The 14,831-nt window shown below is 41.0% G+C and overlaps 1 protein-coding gene across 1 annotated transcript in view; it reads left to right on the forward strand.

The window, feature by feature from the left end:
• CCDC183 (coiled-coil domain containing 183) overlaps positions 1-14,831 on the forward strand; it is a 237,639-nt gene that overhangs the window by 96,728 nt on the left and 126,080 nt on the right. The window contains 1 exon segment of the mRNA XM_030206812.1: positions 5,637-5,759. Within this exon segment, the coding sequence (XP_030062672.1) occupies positions 5,637-5,759 (123 nt within the window).

The following is a 14,831-nucleotide window of genomic DNA, read 5'->3' on the forward strand; positions in this document are numbered from 1 at the left end:
AGACTTTGTAAGCCACTTTGAGCCTGCGATCAGTGGGAAAATGTGGGATATAAATGTAATAATAAATAAAAATAAATAAATGGGTGAGTCAGCAGACACAGATTTTAAAGTGGCTCTACAGAACTGTCCTGCCAAAACTGGAATATACTGAAAAACTCTTCCAAAGAAAGTAAAACCAATTTTAATTGTCAAAATGTGAGGACTAGTGTGCTGTGTATCAAGACCTCATCATTCTAAATCCTTCCCTAAGTCCTGTAATGGAGCAATATGTTCAGTGGCATCCAAAGTTGACACCAATATTTTTGTCTTCTGCAGCTGGGAATGCCATCTGTGTCAGGTCAACCTTGACAGGCTGAGTCCTGTTTTTCTATCTGTGAGCTTGTGGTCCCAGAAAACCAAGAACTACAAGTCCACAGATGCCATAAGCCAGACTGAATTAGTCTTTTCAAGGTTGACTGAGCATGTGGCAATTCTACCCACAGGTGATATACAAGGAAGCATCAATATGTACTTATTTATTGAATATTTGAGGAAATAAAGGGAATTTTTACTGTTTTGATGTTGTACCTAAATGGCGTCCCTTCATATTATGGTACTCTGCAAAGTACCCTCAAGCCAGTTTATATCCTGTGACTGTCACATGTGGCCCACAGAGAAATACTGATAAGACCTCTAGAGAAGACAGGGATGGTGTAAGTAGACCGATATCATGGTCAGAGAGCTACCCATGCTACCAGATGGTAAAAATCAACTTTTTCTAACTTACCCAGTATTCAAATGCAAAACTCCTTTATCGGATATCACATCCATTTTTCAGTATACATAGTAGATGACGGTTGAGAAAGACCTGTACGGTCCATCCAGTCTGCCCAACAAAATAAACTCATATGTGCAACTTTATATGTATACCTGTAGAAGTCTGCCCAGCACTAGCCCCGCCTCCCCCCACCGGCTTTGCCACCCAATATCTGTTAAGCTTTCGAGGATCCATTCCTTCTGAACAGGATTCCTTTGTTTATCCCAAGCATTTTTTAATTCTGTTACCATTTTCATCTCCACCACCTCCCGCGGGAGGGCATTCCAAGCATCCACCACTCTGTGAAAAAATACTTCCTGACATTTTTCTTGAGTCTGCCCGCCTTCAATCTCATTTCATGTCCTCTAGTTCTACCGCCTTCCCATCTCTGGAAAAGGTTCATTTGCGGATTAATACCTTTCAAATATTTGAACATCTGTATCATATCACCCCTGTTTCTCCTTTCCTCCAGGGTATACATGTTCAGGTCAGCAAGTCTCTCCTCATACGTCTTGTAACGCAAATCCCATACCTTCTTTGCACCGCTTCTATTCTTTTTACATCTTTAGCAAGATACGGCCTCCAAAACTGAACACAATACTCCAGGTGGGGCCTCACCAGCGACTTATACAGGGGCATCAACACCTCCTTTCTTCTGCTGGTCACACCTCTCTCTATACAGCCTAGCAACCTAGCTATGGCCACCGCCTTGTCACACTGTTTCATCGTCTTCAGATCCTCAGATACTATCACCCCAAGATCCCTCTGCCCGTCCGTACATATCAGACTCTCACCGCCTAACACATATGTCTCCCATGGATTTCTACTCCCTAAGTGCATCACTTTGCATTTCTTTGCATTGAATTTTAATTGCCAAACCTTAGACCATTCTTCTAGCTTCCTCAGATCCTTTTTCATGTTTTCCACTCTCTCCCAGGTGTCCACTCTGTTACAAATCTTAGTATCGTCCGCAAAAAGGCAAACTTTACCTTCTAACCGTTCGGCAATGTCACTCACAAATATATTGAACAGAATCGGCCCCAGCACCGATCCCTGAGGCACTCCACTGCTCACCTTTCCCTCATCCGATCGAATTCCATTAACCACCACCCTCTGGCGTCTGTCCGTCAACCAGTTCCTAATCCAGTTCACCACTTCGGGTCCTACCTTCAGCCTGTCTAGTTTATTCAAAAGCCTCCTGTGGGGAACCGTGGCAAAAGCTTTGCTGAAATCTAAGTAGATTACGTCTATAGCACGTCCATGATTTAATTCTCTGGTCACCCAGTCAAAGAATTCAATGAGATTCATTTGGCACGATTTACCTTTGGTAAAACCATGTTGTCTCGGATCTTGCAACTTATTGGCTTCCAGGAAATTCACTATCCTTTCCTTCAGCATCACTTCCAATAACCAAAGTGAGGCTTACCGGCCTGTAGTTTCCAACTTCTTTCCTATCACCACTTTTGTGAAGAGGGACCACATCCGCTGTTCTCCAATCCTACGGAACCTCTCCCGTCTCCAAGGATTTATTAAATCTTTAAGAGGACCTGCCAGAACCTCTCTGAGCTCCCTCAATATCCTGGGGTGGATCCAGTCCGGTCCCATGACTTTGTCCACCTTTAGATTTTTAAGTTGTTCATACACACCGTGAACGGTGCTATATCCACTCCATTCTCATATGTACTTTTGCCAGTCAATCGTGGTCCTTCTCCAGAATTTTCTTCTGTGAAAATAGAACAAAAGTATCTGTTCATCAAATGTGCTTTTTCTTCATCATTATGTACATAGCGGTTCGCACCATCTTTCAGTCTCACAATTCCCTTTTTAGTCTTCCTCCTTTCACTAATATACCTGAAGAAATTTTTGTTACCCCCTCCTTACCTTTCTAGCCATTTGTTCTTCTGCTTTCGCCAGACGTCTCTCTCTTGGCGTCTTTCAGTTTCATCCGGTATTCCTCTCCGTGTTTCTTTTCTTGAGTTTTTCCGTATTTTAGGAATGCCAACACTTTAGTCTTTATTTTCTCAGCCACTTGCTTGGAGAACCATATCGGTTTCCTTTTTCTCTTGCTTTTATTTACTCTCTTTACATAAAGGTTTGTGGCCCTATTTATAGCTTCTTTCAGCCTGGACCACTGTCCTTCCACTTCTCATTTGTCTTCCCAGCCCATCAGCTCCTTCCTCAGGTGTTCCCCCATTTTACTAAAGTCAGCATGCTTGAAATCCAGGACTTTTTTGAGTGGCCGCCCTCCACTTCAGCTGTCATATCAAACCAAACTGTTTGATGGTCACTGCTGCCCAGGTGGGCACCCACTCGGACATTTGACACACTATCCCCATTTGTGAGCGTCAGATCCAGCGTCGCTCCCTCCCTCGTGGGTTCCGTCACCATTTGTCTGAGCAGAGCACTTTGAAAAGCATCCACGATCTCTACTTCTTTCCGATTCCGCAGATGGAATCTTCCAATCTACATTCGGCAGATTGAAATCTCCCAGCAACAGCACCTCTCTCTTCTTTCCCAACTTTTGAATATCTGCAATCAGATCTTTATCTAGTTCCTCCAATTGCGTGGACAGAGGTTCTATCATCTCTTTTTAAGGTGATCCATATCGCTTCTTCCTTTCCCCAGGCCCCTGTCATTTCAGTCGCTGTAATATCATTTCTCACATACAGAGCTACTCCTCCACCTTTAAGACCATCTCTATCCTTCCTAAATAGATTATAGGCTGGTATGTTTGCATCCCATTCATGGGAACCATTGAGCCATGTCTCCGTGATTGCAACAACGTCTAAGTCTGCCTACAACATCAGGGCTTGAAGGTCATGAACTTTATTGCTTAGACTGTGAGCATTTGTGGTCATCGCTTTCCATCTACATTTCCTGGTATATGTTTCAACATTAGTGATTTGGGGGTGTCTTTTCTCTTTGGGTACCTTCATATCTTTTTGTTCCACCTTCATTGCTTTTTCTTTTTCTTCCGCCTCAGTTCTGTTTTCAGGAACATCACAGTTCTGTAATGGAGCAAAAGAATTCTGTAGGGGCAACACTTATGAGGGTGGATGCTTCTGCTTCACATAATGAAGTCTGCCTGAGCCTACCGTGAACCATCTATTCTTAGGTGGTTTTATCCTTTGAGGCAGTGGTGAGAATTTGGTATGATTCTGTGCAGTATGATTTTGTGCAGTTATAGAAGCTGCTTTAAGTGCATCCAATTCCTGCTTTACTTTACTGAGCTCCTGTTTTAAACTAGCAAGCTGATGTCAGATAGGACAAGCCTTAAGTCTCCAGATGATTGGCCTTGAAACTAAAGCACCACAATTATTACAGAGAATAAGAGTCATCCTGATTGGTTGAAATGGGTATGAGCAGGTGTACTATGATGGGTTTAACAGTCTGCAAGATTGCTTGTGTGTGACTGAGGAGTAAAGTTAATGAGTTTTGCCTTGTCTGTATATGACTGGAAAACCCTGGGGTGGGTGGGACTATAAGTCCCAGTGAGTCAGCCAAGTGCTGTATCAAAACGAGTTCTGTAGGAATGAAGAGAAATGATAGTCTGATCAAAGAATTTTCAGTTGATTTAACTTTCAAATTCCACTAGAATATAACTAGGACTGGCAGAATCTGTCCACAAAGTTAGCGTGCTACAGGACCAGAAGCAGTTAGAAAAGCCTATCTTTTATCAGAGCTAGGCAGGAAAGGAAATAGGGTAGATCTATGGATATAGCTGATTAATGATGACTTTTGATTATCCTGCCAATATAGTACTGCCAACAGTGAGAGAAGCTTGATGAACAAGTTTAAGGAAGAGAAGGTAAAATGGTATCCTCTGTGATATATATTGAGATTAGATTAGATTAACAGAGGTCCTTTTTATCTAGAGCAGTAAGCCCGTGATGCTGAGCAGAAGACTGGGGATATACTGTGATTAATGAAGGGTTTACTTTTCAAAGACAGTTGTAATTAGGGTGGAGTTAATTTGTGACAAGTAGTGTATTTAGGAAAGCTATATAGGAAGTGTCAGGCTTGTGGTTTAAACTTAAAACCTGTGGAATGTGTTTGCTGTAAAACCTATCTCTAGAACTGTATTAAGCCACGTATCTACACAGCTGGTTGGGATAAGGGTAAGACAAGGGTAAGACAAGGTTAAGAAATGCACCAGAAATGTCCAAAACCACAGCTCTAAGGTAGGGATAGCCAGAAATAAAGCCAGAACAAGGCTTATCTGTGTGAGTTTCCTTCAGACAGGAGACAAGCAAAGACCTCGTGGCTGCCCAGCTTTCTCAACAGAAGCTTTAGCTACACCTAAGCTTTCAAATTGTCTGCAGAAAATCCAGGTGAGGTGGGGGAGGGGGAGAGCTCAGCACACTTTAAGTAAAAGAAAAAGAGATCTAATACTTTCTGGCAGTTTTGAAATCTGAAATCTAATTCTCAGATTAACAGATATCAATAAACCAGTTAGAAACACAACAATCAGATCACAATATTTGCAGAGCAGTTTTTTTTCTTTTTTGGAAAGATATAAATGCAGTGACAAGGACAGACAAGGATAGAAGGGAGAGATGCCCAAAACCACAGCTCTAAGGTAGGGATAGCCAGAAATAAAGCCAGAACAAGTCTTATCTGTGTGAGTTTCCTTCAGGCAGGAGACAAGCAAAGACTGTGGATATAATTTTTTGGTTGGGCAAAGTTAGATTTTCTTCAGACCAATGACTGAATGCAAAGAACCTGCTACCCAAAACAATCCTTCAAAACCTAAACCTAATTGTAGATCCTTCCTTTTTTTTCTTGGTTTGAATTTCTGTCCCGCTAGCGATGACCTTTGTATTGTGTGGATACATTTTAGGAAATGCTGCATTTCCCAAGAAGAGTGGCTGTGGTAGAACATGCAATGCATTCCTATCAGAATGAGCTGATTACCATGACTCAGATGGCTAATAAGGCCATAAACACCAAAAACGCTGTGCAGGTAAGATCTGCATTTCCTGGTATTCTTGGCACCTGCAGGTTAGAACCAAAGAAAGAGGGGTGATGATGAAGATCACAATGAGTTCCAGGAACCCCCAGTCATGTAAATCCAGTCAGAACACGGTAAGAGAGAATAGTAGAACAATGAATACAATTTCCATCAACCTAAGGACAGGATGTGTTAGCCAATCAATGCTCATTTATGGGTTAAGCCTCATCTATAGTAACATATATGCAGGTACTTATTTATACCCAGGGCAATGGAGGGTTAAGTGACTTGCTCAGAGTCACAAGGAGCTGCAGGGGGAATTGAACCTAGTTCCCCAGGATAAAAGTCTGCTGCACTAACCACTAGGCTACTCCTCTACAAAGCCAATGTTTGTTCCTCTCATAAAAATAAATGAGGAATAGCTTGACCCTCCCCACCCCAACAATGCCTTCATTCACCCCAAATTAAGTCCTTCTGACCATGCCAAAGTATGCCCCATATAATATAATCAGAAATGAACTCTTGTCAGTTTAGATAACATCACATTAAATGGTGCACAGTCACTTGATGATAGTGTTAGACAGGTTTAATATCCAAAATGTGGCAATACTTTCCAGAAAAAATGCTTTTAGATATCAATCCATGGTTCTCTCTTTTGTACACAACTGTAATCAGAGGGGTCAATATTCAAAGGGTTTGTGAGATTACCTTTTGAAGTCAGCTGTACAAATCCCAAGGCTTTTTTTTTGTCCTTCCCCGCAGCTAAATATTATGAGGTAAATATTCAGCCTGTGGCGGTGAGTGTTTTGCTGACCACCAGCTGCGTTATTCCTGAATATTCAGTTCCAAGCCTTGGTGTAACACAAACCAAGCCTCCATCTGAAAAAATGTGAAAAAAAATCAGCACTAAAACTAAACCGCATAGAGGCATATTTTCAAAGCACTTTGGGAGGCTAAGTTCCATAAGTTTCTATGGAACTTTGGGAGGCTAAGTGCTTTGAAAATATGCCTCATTGTGACCCAAACCAAGCTTCTGTCTGAAAAGATGAGGAAATTAGCACTAATAACTGTAAACAAAAAAAAAAGAGAATAAAACAGCACAAAAAGCTGAAACCAAGAAAAAAATGAATGAAGAAAAAAGAAAAGAAAAGAAAAGCTGAAATTTAAAACTGGTTGAAGGATAGGAAACAGAGAGTGGGGTTAAATGGGCAGTATTCACAATGGAGAAGGGTTGTTAGTGGGGTTCCTCAGGGGTCTGTGCTAGGACCGCTGCTTTTTAATATATTTATAAATGATTTAGAGATGGGAGTAACTAGCGAGGTAATTAAATTTGCTGATGACACAAAGTTATTCAAAGTCGTTAACTCGCGACAGGATTGTGAAAAATTACAGAAGGACCTTACGAGACTGGGAGACTGGGCGGCTAAATGGCAGATGGCATTTAATGTGAGCAAGTGCAAGGTGATGCATGTGGGAAAAAAGAACCCGAATTATAGCTACGTCATGCAAGGTTCCACGTTAGAAGTTACGGACCAAGAAAGGGATCTGAGTGTCGTCGTCGATAATACACTGAAACCTTCTGCTCAGTGTGCTGCTGCGGCTCTGAAAGCGAATAGAATGTTGTGTATTATTAGGAAAGGTATGGAAAACAGGTGTGAGGATGTTATAATGCCGTTGTATCGCTCCATGGTGTGACCGCACCTTGAGTATTGTGTTCAATTCTGGTCACCGCATCTCAAGAAAGATATAGTAGAATTGGAAAAGGTGCAGCGAAGGGCGACTAAAATGATAGCGGGGATGGGACGACTTCCCTATGAAGAAAGACTAAGAAGGCTAGGGTTATTCAGCTTGGAGAAGAGACGGCTGAGGGGAGACATGATAGAGGTATATAAAATAATGAGTGGAGTGGAACAGGTGATGTGAAGCGTCTGTTCACGCTTTCCAAAAATACTAGGACTAGGGGGCATGCGATTAAACTACAGTGTAGTAAATTTAAAACAAATCGGAGAAACTTTTTCTTCACCCAATGTGTAATTAAACTCTGGAATTCATTGCCGGAAAATGTGGTGAAGGCGGTTAGCTTAGCAGAGTTTAAAAAGGGGTTGGACGGTTTCCTAAAGGACAAGTCCATAAACCGCTACTAAATGGACTTGGAAAAATCCAAAATCCCAGGAATAACATGTATAGAATGTTTGTATGTTTGGGAAGCTTGCCAGATGCCCTTGGCCTGGATTGGCCGCTGTCATGGACAGGATGCTGGGCTCAATAGACCCTTGGTCTTTTCCCAGTGTGGCATTACTTATGTACTTATGTAGTTTAAAAAAAATTTTTTTCTTCATTCATTTCACATTTTTTCAGATGGAGGCTTGGTTTTTGCTACACCGAGGCTTGATTTTAGTTCTTTTAAACTCAGGGGCCCTTTTACTAAAGGATTAGCACATGGCAATAGGCTTGCCATGTGCCAATCCGGAACTACAGCCACAGCCCAGCAGTAATTTGGCCTCTAGCATGCACCATTTCCAGGGCTATATAAATTTATTTCCATATTTTTACCACTGGGTTAGCACAGGAGCCCTTATGGTACCTCAATGGGTGGCGGTAAGTGCTTCCCCCCCCCCCCCCCCCAAAATGGCTGCACAGCAAGTGCGAACATACTGTGGTAAAAGGGGCCTCGGCGTGCAGCAAAAACACATGCTGCCACTAGCGCAGGGCCCCTTTTACTGTAGCTTGGTAAAACGGCCCCTCAGTGTTCTGTTGCCGCACCATTTTTTCATCATTGATGAGGCTTGGCTTATGCTTTGCTTGCGCTATGGTGTTTTTGTTAAATTTTTTTGTTTCTTCTTTCTTTTTTAACTTGCACTTTCTAGTTTTCTGTTCCTGTTTGTCTTCGCACATTTATCTTGAGTTCCTATAGTTTTTTGGCATTAGTTTATATCACTTCCTGTGTTTTCTTTCTGTAATGGGGTTATATATACTCACTGTTACTCTGTTTGTTTGTTTGTTTGCTACACATAATTTTGAGTGTTTTAGACTTAGTCTTGACTACTTTTTCATGGTACTGTATGGTTCCCAGTTTCCCTCATCTGCACTGCCACTCCTTTTTAGGTTGTTCATGTTGACTTCTCACTTATTCATTTTGCACGCCTTATTCATTTTTTCCTTTAAGTGCAGGACTGTATGTTTTTGCAGTTCTTATGTGCACACTGCTTCCATTGGCATCTCTAATTTAGACCTAATGCATTTTCCTTTTAAAGTTGTTAATAGGTTTTTATTGCTCTTTCATTGCTCATTTGTTGTTCAATATGTTTGTCTCATGCAATAGATGCAGTATTATTTGTTTACTGGACATTGTACTCAGCATTTTTGGACTCAATCCATTTTTAAGTATCAGTACATACTTATATATTTATATTTCTGTATTGTTAATATGTGTTTTACTTTGATGGTCTTACAATAGTTATATTTATTTATGTATTCACTCATTTGTCTATTAATTATCAAGATACATTTGTTTTTATGTTTGGGTTATTTTACAGAAATAGTTTTGACTAATGATGCAGGCACATTGTGGTGCCGAAACACAGACTGCGATGAGTCATTGTCATTTTACTGATTTAAAAAAAAATAAATATCCTTTGTTGGAACCACTGGTCCACCTCCTTTTTCTTTTTTGTTGTGTTTTGTGCTTTTTCAACTAGGGTTCTTTTTCCTTTCCTTTACATAAACTCCTCCCAGCTTTGAGGGGAACTGGAAGGGGTGTCAGAAACCCAGAACTGGCCTAAAATCTCCCTCCTGGAACTCGGTAACTTGGTAGCTCTGACACTACAGAGCTGGTTAAAGGTCAGTTTAGTACTAAGAGCAAGTTCAAAAATATAACACTCATTCCCCTTGTTTTATTGGAAGAGCATCAGGTGGGTTATTTTAGTATATTTTTAATAGTTTGTAGGTGGGTCAGGTCTGGTACCATCTTAAGCTGGGAGGCTGATCAGCACAGTAATCCACTCATTTAGCACTTGCCTTTCATAAAAAAATCTGTCCAGGTCTGAATTTTAGTTCTGATCCACAAAGGTTTACTGAAACTTGGATTCTTCAGGCAAAAGGAACAAATGATTAAGGACAACTATATATAGGTAGAGATAAAGAAGGAAAGCTAGTTTCAGCTCTTACAGTCTCTTGATAGAGGTCCTTGGCAGAAAAATCTTTAATAGCTTTACATTTACATTTTTGCTGCATTTGTATCCCACATTTTCCCACCTATTTGCAGGCTCAATGTGGCTTACAATATGTTACAACAACATTCATATTAATGGAATAAAATTTTCAGAATACAGATTCAGATAAGGTGCATAAGAATATCATGGCAATCATATTGACGGAATAAGAAATTCAGAACTATAACAGAGATACATAAGAATATCATGTAGAATTAGGAGTGTATAAATAGATAAACATAACATAATGATATCAGGACAAGATATAATATACAATGATGAGGATGTGATTAAAATAAACAAGTTAGAAGAGTTCCAAAATAGTTATATCTGATGTAATTTAGGAGTCAGATCGTTATGGGGGATCATTTTTGTACACCTTTTTGAACAAGTAAGTCTTCAGTAACTTTCGGAAGGTTGTCAGGTCGTGTGTTGTTTTTAAGGTGATCGGTAGTTCATTCCATAGTTGTGTTTAGATGTATGAGAAGCTAGATGTATGTATAGATTTGTATTTAAGTCCTCTGCAGTTGGGGTAATGGAGGCTTAAGAAAGAACATGATGAACTTTTGTTGTTTCTCTCAGGTAGGTCTATTAGGTCTAGCATGTATGATGGGGCTTCTCCATAAATAATTGTACGAACCAGGGCGCAAATTTTGAATGCAATTTACCTTCTCTGGGCCTCTCTTCCAGAAGGAAGCTGTTCTATATTTATTTCAAAGTCCTTAATAGGTGGTCCTTCCCTCAAGAGAACTGAACTGCTAGGGTTCTTTCTCCTTGCAGATCTTTAGGGACTTACCTTTGTCCCCACTTGTTCTTTCAGCATTTTTTTTCCTTTTCTATTTGGAAGGCTGTGGTGTAGGACTGGATCCCCATTTTAGCTGTCACATGTGACCAGTGCAGCAGCTTTATAGTCTGTTAATGTTCTCTACTCCTTCTCTCTCCAGGTGCAATGGCTTTGTTAGCCAAAACCCCTTTTTTCATAGTGGTAAATAGTGCAATGGCCAAGGAAGAACCAAAGACCAGAAACTCCTCTAGGCTAGGTATTTACATGACATCTGGAAAAAAATGGACCTTTTACATAGTTTCAAAATACTTTGCAATCGTCTAAACATTTAGTATGACCTTTGAAAATATATTAGTCCAACCTTTATTAGGAAACTCCCTTAGCAAACGTTTTGCACCACATGCCTTATTTTGACACGAAAATTGAACTGCAGCTTTATCTTCTTCACTAAACACCGTTTTGCTAAAAAAGATCTTAATGGTAATTTCCTGAATGGCATCATTTTGAAAACAGGGCAGTGGCGTAGCCACAGGTGGGCCTGGGTGGGCCGGGGCCCACCCACTTAGGGCTCAGGCCCGCCAACAGTAGCAGACATTTAGCGGTAGCTGGTGGGGATCCCATGCTCGGCCAGCTCAAGATTTCCCCCTGATGGTAACGAAAATGCTACTCTCCACAATAACGGCACCTGCGCATGCTCAGTTTTCAGTGCATGTCTGCTGCAGACTGCCAAGATGGAAAGAAGCGTTTTCTCACCAGCTGAGATATTTTTTGGGTGAGGGTTGGGGAGGGGGGAGAACACTTGGTGCCCACCCACTTCTTGCCCAGGCCCACCCAAAATCTGTTGTCTGGCTACGCCCCTGAAACAGGGATCTAGTTTTTACAGCATCTTGTAGTAACACCTGTCAATAATACATTTGTTTTATTGGGTTATTTGAAAAAAATGTTGGTGTCCCATTTTTTCTGGACACTGTGTCTATTGCCCTAGTTTTCTCTCCAAGGGGTGACTCCTCCTTTCACTGTCAATCAAGGCAGTTCCAGAATGGTTAAGGTAAGAAAATGGTCAAACTACATTATCCTGGTAGCACCACTAGAGGTCTTTGCAAGTCCTTGAGGGAGCAGAACCATCGGGTCTCTACACAAGAAAACAAACCTTGCAGGAAGAGAAGACATGGCAGGAAAGGAAACCAGATAAAATCTGGATCCAGAATTTTGCACAGGAGTGGGAACAGACTGGAAGCTAGAACAAGGCAACAGGCAAGACTCATGGCAGGATCCAAGCAGGAAGCAGGAGCACAAGGACACAAAATTACACAATGCTGAGCTAGCCTAAAGGCAGGGCAGATAGAGAGCAAAGAGTTTAACTGGCCCCAACAGGGCCAATCATGGCAAGACAAAAAAGGCACAGGACTGGCCATGTTGAATAAGGACAGACCAAGACAAAAGACACACAAGGATAGGGAATAGCTCTTCCTAACTAATATAGGACTGCACAGGACTATGCTACACAGATAGAAGGCTGAAGCCAGACCTTGCACATCCTCTATTAGCTTGGGTCTGGTTAGGTCCATGAATCAGATTTAACTATTTAGAATTATTGATTGGACCTTTGATTATGAAGGAACATCCTTGTTCTTTTGTAACCCTTGGTTGCCTGGTGAGCATCAGTATGGGTTATTGTAAGTAAGCTATAGAAATGTTTTGTGAGGACAGAGCTGGGACCAGCAACCAGGGAGACAAAAAAGCAAAGTAAATCTGCTTATTCAACACATTCCTTTCACCCTATATATCAATCCCAGAAGTTGAAATTCCAAACAATAGTTTTACTTAACTTGGATGAGGCAGGGAAACAAGGGACAATGTCTCTCATCAACTATGTATAATGAAAAGTCTCAGTTAGTGTAAAGGTAATATCCAACACTTACAATCTCTCTGATAGTAGGCCTGTAGAACCGTTAGCCTTGGAGGAAGTTGTGTAGAGAATCCTTTTCAGTTGCGTTCTCTCTCTCTCTGGATGCTAGATCTTGTGCTCATGTATGGAAATAGTGTGTCCAACGTCACGGTGGGTGATTACCTGGCCAATAGTGATCATCACACTGTATAGTTTGATGTAAGAGCTAAAGCATAATGTGGACACAAAGCTCAACATCCTGAATTTTAAGCGTGCTGACTTTGCTAAAATGGGGGAGTACCTGAAGAAAAAGCTGATAGAATGGTAGGACATAGTGGAGGATCTGTGGGTCAAACTGAAAGGAGCTATAAAATCAGCAACACATCCTAATATAAGGAAGGTAAACAAGAACAAGAGAAAAAGGAGACTGACATGGTTCACCAAACAAGTCGCTGACAAAATAAAGGCAAAAGAGGTGGCATTCATGAAATACAAAAGAACGCAAGAAGAGGAACACAGAAGAGATTACCAGATAAAACTGAAAGAAGTGAAGAGAAATACAGCTGGCAAAGGCTCTGGCAGAAGAACAAATGGCTAAAAGCATGAAGAAGGGAGACCAGTCTTTTTTTTTTTCAGGTATATTAATGAACAGAGGAAGGCTAGAAATGGAATTATGAGAATAAAATATGCTATGAACCGCTATGTGGAAAGTGATGAAAAAGCAGATGTGCTTAACAAATATTTCTGTCTTCACTGAGGTAATTAAATTTGCTGATGACACAAAGTTATTCAAAGTTGTCAAATCACAAGAGAATTGTGAAAAATTGCAAGAGGACTTTACGAGACTGGGAGACTGGGCATCCAAATGGCAGATGATATTTAATGTGAGCAAGTGCAAAGTCATGCATGTAGGGCAGAGGAACCCATGCTATAACTACATGATACAAGGTTCCACAATTGGAATCACCATCCAGGAAAAGGATTTAGGTGTCGTCATTGATGATACATTTTAACCCTCTGCTCAGTGTACAGCAATGGCTAAGAAAGCAAATAGAATATTAGGAATTATTGCAATTTAACTTTGAATAACTTTGTGTCATTAGCAAATTTAATTACCACACTAGTTATTCCCATCTCTAGATCATATGTGAATGTTTAAAAGCAGCAGTTCAAGCACAGACCCCTGGGTAATGCCACTACCAACCCTTCTCCATTGAGAGTACTAACCATTTAACCCTCTCTATTTTCTATCTTTTAACCAGTTTTTAATCCACAACAGGATATTACCTCCTATCCCATGACTTTCTAATTTCCTCAGGAGTCTTTGATGAGGTACTTTATCAAATGTCTTTTGAAAATCCAGCTTAGCTTTATCAACATTTATTCACCCCACAAGGGGTAGGATTTCCCTTCACTAAATCCATGTTGGCTTTGTCTCATTGATCTATGCTTATATATGTGCTCTGTAGTTTTGTTCTTTATAATAGTCTCTACCATTTTGCCCAGCACTAATGTCAGGTGATAATTTCCTGGATCACCTCTGGAACCCTTTTTAAAATTTGGCGTTACATTGGTCACCCTTCAATCTTCCAGTACCATGCTTGATTTTAAAGATAAAGTATATATTACTAACAATAGCTCTGTGTTCTGCCCCCATATTCATGGAGGCAGGGTATAGTGTTGTGTATATTTAATATGAGTATATCTATACTTCATCCAATGAAGTAGGAAGTACTCCTGTAGCCAGGACCTGCCCACCAGGGGATGTACTATCCTCTCGCACCGAGGATATGTCTCCAAGTGCTGCCTGGGAGGGAAAGGTTAGGACAGCTGTTGTAGTTGGTGATTTAATCATTAGGCATATAGATAGCTAGGTGGCTGGTGGACATAAGGATCGCCTGGTGACTTGCCTGCCTGGTGCAAAGGTGGCGGACCTCACGCATCACCTAGATAGGATTTTAGATAGTGCTAGGGAGGAGCCGGCTGTCTTGGTACATGTGGGTACCAATGACATAGGAAAATGTGGGAGAGAGGTTCTGGAAGCCAAATTTAGGCTCTTAGGTAGGAAACTCAAATCCAGATCCTCTAGGGTAGCATTTTCTGAAATGTTACCAGTTCCACGCGCAGGGCCCAAGAGACAGGCAGCGCTCCGGAGTCGCAATGTGTGAAAGAGATGATGGTGCAGGGAGGAGGGTTTTAGA

Source organism: Microcaecilia unicolor, chromosome 6 (genome assembly GCF_901765095.1).
Source record: "Microcaecilia unicolor chromosome 6, aMicUni1.1, whole genome shotgun sequence".
In the NCBI taxonomy this organism is placed as follows: Eukaryota; Metazoa; Chordata; class Amphibia; order Gymnophiona; family Siphonopidae; genus Microcaecilia; species Microcaecilia unicolor.